Source organism: Condylura cristata, unplaced genomic scaffold (genome assembly GCF_000260355.1).
Source record: "Condylura cristata isolate star-nosed mole 26May11 unplaced genomic scaffold, ConCri1.0 scaffold00016, whole genome shotgun sequence".
Classification (NCBI taxonomy): domain Eukaryota; kingdom Metazoa; phylum Chordata; class Mammalia; order Eulipotyphla; family Talpidae; genus Condylura; species Condylura cristata.
Window position 1 is genome coordinate 34,860,062 of NW_004567117.1, and position 7,090 is coordinate 34,867,151.

The 7,090-nt window shown below is 37.5% G+C and overlaps 1 protein-coding gene across 1 annotated transcript in view; it reads right to left on the reverse strand.

The window, feature by feature from the left end:
- Positions 1-2,834: 2,834 nt before the first annotated feature.
- Positions 2,835-7,090, reverse strand: part of STARD6 (StAR-related lipid transfer (START) domain containing 6) — a 14,598-nt gene continuing 10,342 nt past the window's right edge. Inside the window, exon 5 of the mRNA XM_004684011.2 lies at positions 2,835-3,365. Within this exon, the coding sequence (XP_004684068.1) occupies positions 3,136-3,365 (230 nt within the window). The 3' untranslated portion in view covers positions 2,835-3,135. The remainder of the gene's footprint in view (positions 3,366-7,090) is intronic.

Below are 7,090 nucleotides of genomic sequence, written 5' to 3' on the forward strand. Positions count from 1 at the left end.
CTGGTAGCTTTGGTTGGACTTTATTTTACCACATTTCTTTCTCTAAAATGTTACATTCTAGAATATTAATTTTTAATAAAGCCAGCTGTTGATACTGTGTATGTATATCTGTGTGAGCATTTTTAGAAAACTTGGGCAAATCATTGACCTACCAACAGCTGAGTATTCTCAAATATAAATAAGGATTCTAGATGTGACAACATAAGATCTTAGGAGCTTTCCCTTCTAGCTCCGTCAGTGAAAGAATAATCTTAAAATTATTATTTGCAAAGTAAGTTACACGAATTGATTGTAGAAGCTGTTATTTTTAGATAGAAAACCATTACTAATAGCTTTCAAATTACTGTTAGGGAAAGAGATTGACAATATGAATAATGAAAGTGCAAATGTTCAATACTTGAAGAACATATAGATTCTTTTTGAGTCACAAAAATATGTGCTTATTTGGTGGTAATAGATAACCGCTACAAGAATTTGTAACTGGAAGTGGGGAGCTGCACTATAAAAGTATTTGGGGGAGGGAGAGAAAAAGGGGCAGGTGAGGGAGAAAAACACAGTGAACCGTGGTAGAGGACTAAGGGTATTTTGGTAGTGGGACCTTCAGTGACCACACCCGCGGGCAGAAATCCAGTTATACTGTGAAAAATGTACCAAGGTTGTAAATCAGTGGCACTTCATTAAAAAATGTTAAGTTAAAAACAAAAACTACAAGATCTATGTGTGTGTGTTTCCTGTGGCTTTTGCATGGGCCACAGGTGTTTGAGAAAAAACTCTTTTCCAGAGGCTGGAATAATGGTGAGGAAAATGTTTTGTTAAGAGGCTGGAATAATGGTGAAGAAAATGTTTTGTTAAGAAGCTTTTTTGAAAAATTTTATAAAACAGCTAACTGGTACCTTGGAAAACAAAGACCTACTGAACGTCTGACCTTGTGCAAGGATATCTCCAGGCAAAGTGTAGAAAGCGCAGCCTGCTGGCTATACTTAAGTACTACAAGAAGCTTTGGAAAGAGGTTACAAGGTGAGTGACAGTTACTAAGTTGGAAAATAAGTTACTATCTTTATCTCCCATCATCCCACTTAGCAGAGTCTTAAAGTAAGATGTGACCACATGTCAAACTCCAGATCCTATTTAAACTTCTGTTTCAGCATCTAAGTCCATTAGTGAAGGTACAGCTGAAAGCTGCGTGATGTGTATGTTCATCTTCCCACTGGGTCCTGCCATCAGCACCTGTGCAAAAAGTAGAGCACTAGCTGACACTCTGCAGATGGCGAAGTGGCAGTTAAGTTACCCTCCTGGTGGGGATTAATTTGCATGGCCTTGTGCCGTTGAGTGCACTCAGCTGAAGTCAGCTACTCACTTAGCCCCTATGACACCAGGGGAGGGTTGAGGAAGTGGAGTGCTGACTAATTAGCTGCAAGTCCAACCACCTTGTTTCACCCTGTTGATGCCAGGTGGGTGTGAAGGCCCAGCTCCACACTGAGTCCTGCTCACACCAGCATCTGTAGGAAATGTGGGGGCTGAAAAAAACAGATTTATTCTCTTCCAATTCTAGAAACCAAACGTCTGAAGTCAAAGTGTCAGCTGGGACATCTACTGAAGACTTTAGGGGAGAATCTTTCCCTAGCTCTTCCAGCTTATGGTGCTCTTGGTGTTCCATTGCCTGTAGCTGCAAACCGCCACTCTCTTCTCTATCTTCATGTGGCCTCCGCTCCGCCATGTGGAGTCTCTCTGTGTATCTCTCAGTATAAGACACTTGTGATTGGATCTAGGGCCATTCAGATAATCTGGATGCTCTTGCCTTGAAGTCCTTTGCTGTGTCTGCAAAGATCCTTTGTTCAAATGGTGGGCAGGACTCCAGGGATCTGACATGGACACAATTTTGACAGCCACCACTCCATATACTCCAGAGGGGAGCCACTGGTGCTGAGTGAGGATGGAGGCTCAGCTTCCTCTTGAGCCTTGTTGGTACCAGGTGTTGGGATGGCAGAGAAGCTGGCCCTACTTTGCACTAGCTGGTAAATTCTGCTGCTACCAGGGAGTACTGGAAGCTCCTTTTGCTACTGGACCCCACTGACTTTCCATGAGGGACATTAAAATACTGCTACCTGCTGCCAGTGGAAAATAGAAAATCGGCTCCCTGCCTTACAGTGTACACTATGACCGTCATCGCCAGATGAGTAATCACAATGTTGTTTGATTCTGTCATGTAGAAGTTGGAAGATATCTGCCTGCTCAAAAACAAGAGTTCTTCCACCAGCTTCTGTGGACAGAGATGAGGTGGATAGGAAATCACTTCTCTGCTTTGACCCGCTGAAACCACAGCGAGGGTGGGAGCAGTTTTAGGTTGATGTTTGACTAGGCTAGGACTGGTATCGTCAAAAATATTTTTGTTTGTTAGGCCACCTTTCAGTTCATAGCCACGGCTATGGCAGACTTTCCCTGGAAGCCTGCCCCCCTGCCCCCCCCGTTGGTGGTCCCAGGTCGGGGGCTTCTGCAGCAGCTGTCTGAAATCTATGGGACACAATGAGGCCCAGACAATCAGTGCTGTGTCTCTCCTTAAGTCCCAAGGTCCCCAGGCGGTTTGCCTTCTTTTCTTTCCACCTATGTGTGTTTACTGTATTCTGTGCAGCATCGTTTAGTTGTAAGAGGAAGGACTTAGCAAGAATGAACTGCTACCTTTTGGCCAGAACCTGAAATTAATTCATGTCATTCAATTTTAAATTCTAGATATCACTAGTCATATATACTAATGGCCTTCTTTTTGATTTTATGTTCATGTTTCCTACAATTATCAATTTAAACAGTAAATGCAGAAAAATAACTTAAAATAATTTTCATCTTTAATACTGACCTCTGGCTGTATGCACTTTCTTACTGATTCTTTTGCAGAGCAATTTTTGGGGGTGGGGTGGGAAAGAAAAGATAAAAGGGCATGAGAACACTTGTGAGTTAACATCCACTCAAAGCAGATTAAAACTATATTTAATGTTGTTTTCTTATACAACTATGAGTTCTTATTTTCACAAAGTACCTTCAGTATGTTGTATAAGAATAGTCTTGAAGAGGTCAACAATATTGATGCGTATCAATTTAGAGGTAAACTAAATGCCAAATGTGAGTCTAAAGCAGAGCAGCTCATTTCTTCTTTAGGAATGATGAATGACCATTATGATGATATCCACGTCCTGCAGTTCTATGAACCTGTATTCCGTCTTTTGCACTGAGAATGAAGCTTATTAAGTTGGAAGGCAACGTTGCTTCAACTATGGATGGGGACAATTTTCCTTTCATTTCTGTCTGAACAAACATCACCAATTTGGAATGTGCTGGGTTCCTGAAAGCAAAGGAAGAACTTTTAAGTTTATCTAGTGAATTTACAAGTTTACTATTTTAGAGTACTTACAGGATAAACAGTTATTGAAGGAAAGAACGGAAGAAGATAGAGCTATATATCTTTTTTTTCTTTTTCTTTCATAGTATTTTTTTTATTATATTAGTTTATTTTTACATATTTTTGTCACTTTTTCCATCTCAGTTGCAATCCCATTGGGCTTCCCATCACCAAATCACCTATGTGCCATCACCATAGTCCAGTGCATTTCTCTCCCCCCACTGTTTTGATCCCATTCCCCACTCCACCCCCACAAAATGTCTCTGGTATATAGAGCTATATCTTTACTCAGTCACATAAATATTTTACATAAGAAATAAAATTTTACATAAAGTAACATTTTATATAAAAAATAAACACTTGGGCCCTCCCTGGTGGCGCAGCGGCTTAAAGCACAGCATTGAGAATCTAAGGCCGCTTCCGCATGAGTTCGATTCCCGCCTGCCCCGGAGGTGACCACATGGTGTGGCGGACCTCTCCTGACCCGCCCGCTGCTCCCCTCAGCAGTGTACTTCGTCTGTCTGCCTGTTCTGTACCCCACTCTGTCTCTGGTGAAGCCTCTCACCGCCCCTGAGCCTCTGGCCTGTACCCCAGTTTTGTATGCACAAATAAATAAATCTTTAAAAAAAAATAAAAAAATAAACACTTGACAGAAATACTAGAGACTTTTTTGTCCTTTTATTGACTTTTATATTATAAACAGTGAACTATTATGAAAATTTCAATACAGAATATTTATAATGAAAGAGCATTATTCTTTTCTTACTTTCCACTGTTCCTCAGAGATAATCACTATATTTGACTTCAGATTATTGTCTAAGTACACATAAAGAAATCATACATAAATCATATATATGCAATATATGTACGTGTACCCCACATATTCTTTTTTGTTTTTATAAAAATTATATATTTTTTCCTGCAACTAGCTTTATTTTTCTCCTAGTGGGATAACTTGCACTCTGGCTGTCAATATATACATACTTGCTTAATTGTTTTTCACAGGTGCAGATTGTACTCGGTACTCTCTCAGCCCTTTATTGACTATAACTTAGGTTTTTCTCACTTTTGCTACTATAAAGAAAACTGCAATAAAACATCCTTGTAATGTGTCCATTTACACTTCTATAAGTACTTACAAAAATTTCAAAGGTTTTGTGCATTTGCATTTGAAATAGTATTTCAAATTTCCCTCTAAGAAGACTCAAGTATTTCATATACTAGCCTAGTGACTTTCAAATTGAAATGTATGAAGACTTTGAGAGGTATGAAAAAATTAATAGCATTTACAGGAATAGATTTTCCAATAATTCCTTAAAATGATCAGAGAAAAAAAATCTCTGATAGATTTTCCTTTCCCACTACCTGTTTGCAGCATCCCCCATTCACATTATTGAACAAAGATACACCAGTCATCCATCCTGAATAGTACTGATACTTAACGCAGGCATGTTAAATGCTGAGATGCCAAAGGGATAATTTGATCTATTGGAAGTGAGGTGATAAAGTGAATGACTAATGACTGGATACTCAGTCTATTTCCAAGTCAAGTTGTCAGTTCTCTGCCTTCAATAAAATGTAAGGATCTACTTGAGTTGTTAGCTGATAAATCAATAATGATGGGTCAAAATGTAATTTATGGTACATATTGACAGTTGCAGTTATATATTTTTTCCATTTTCGCTCACTTATGTGAGCAAAGTTTCTTATAAACACAAGTTTGTGAAAATTCAAAATAAGAGTAAATTTGCTATTAAATGTATTATCATTTTATTAGTATTTAAATCCATAGTTACATCAAGTGGTTATTATTGATCCATGCCTTGATTCTGGAAACAATGCCTCGCTTTGAAGTTGAGCTTTACTAGTATTTATTTGTAATCTTGAAAAAGTTACTTAGCCTCTCAGGGCTTCCATTTTCTTTTCTGCAAAATGGAATAGTAATTGGAATGTAATGCTTCATGGAGCTATTGTGAGTCAATGTACGTAAATTGCTTACAACATTGCCTGGTACATGATGCTAGTAGTGTGTTTCAAACAACCAGTTTTTTCAATATTTAATAATTATATACCATATGTTATAATTTATTGTTTATTTTGATCAATGGATGTCATACACATTTTATTAAGATGTCTTTACCTTCATGGGAAATGAGGTCTAGAATTAAAAAACAAATACTTATTTTTGCCGATAAGTATGGTAAGATTAACACAAGAATTCAAAATGTAAAATACATTAGGATGCAATTACATTGGGGGAGAAAATAATTAAAATGTGGGTTGAAGGAGAAAAGAAATGATGTACAATTCTCACTCTTAAAGTTGTCTGTATTCTGAAATTGATAATGTATGATGGATTTCAAGTTATGGATTTGAGATTTTAGTGGCTACATATTTTAATATCAACTTAATACTAAGCAAGGCGGAATACAATTTTACAAAATTCTTTTGTGGGGTATAAAGACCACTGCTCCAAACAATGTTGCATGTTCATTTTCCTGTGTTCTTCTCTATACTGTCCAGACTACTTTAGTGTCTTCAATGATTGGCTTGACTGCAGGGGCAGAGAGAATACAAAAGAATCGCTTTCTCTCAGGACCTTTCTCTGAGACTCTGAATGAGATTATATCTTTACTCCAACAGGACACGAGGTAGGAGGTCCTCACCAGAGCTCTGTCCCTCCCTCACCCTTCTTTTTTTGCAGGGGGCAGGGAACGCTGACAAGTTCAAGAAATTGACCTGTAGAGCACACTGTAGGATCCTTACCAAATAGGGTCTTTACCAGCAATTGCTTTACCCATTGTTGTGGAACAGTAAGTCTCCCCTTGTTTTGCCTCTCTGCTGCTATGAAGAATATCACCCTCGTCCTCTATGGACAGTTGACAGATGAACAGAAACACCGTATGTCATCATCATCAATATCAACCTTACCTGTTCAGTAATCCTGTCCAGTCTTGTAAATCACTGTGAGTTTTTGTTCTCTAATTCAGTAGTGAAAATATTAAGGAATATAGACCCAACAATGACATTTTATTTATTTTCTTAGAATGAGAAATTTTTATCTGACCAATATAAAGTTTTACACTTTGATATGTGAATACTTTTTAATCAATATAAACATCACTCAGCAACAATTAAGGAGGAATTTGTGAAATGATATAAAATGAATTAGTATACATGCACTTATGGGATATACACATTATATTGCTGTATTATTCCTAAGCTGGCTACCTTAAACAGTGACTCACTTGACCTCTCTGTCTCCTCCCTTTACCTATAGATGAGTCACTCTGCAGGTATCTGCTCTCAGCAGTTAGTCCACTGAAAAAATCATCCGAGGTTAAGCAGTCATGGTAAAGTAGTTAATGATAAATGTTAAGTGTGTTGTAATTCTAGGGCAATTTATTTTTAATTCACAAAAATTCATTAATCATTCTCAGAAGTGACCCTAATGGATAAATATAAAAATCAAGTTAACATTAATCAGAAGGGAAAAGTTTGTGAATGATCAGCCCCAGAAATTTGAAATCGTACTTTATAGAGGATTATCCAGTATAATTATTTTAATTATACTTAAAATAAAAATACTTTTGAAAAGTGTTTTAAAAATGTATTTAGGGTGAATTGTTTTTCCCAAATAGAGTATACTGGCATATATATTTCTATTGATGAACTAAGAATCCTTTGTTAAAAAAATCG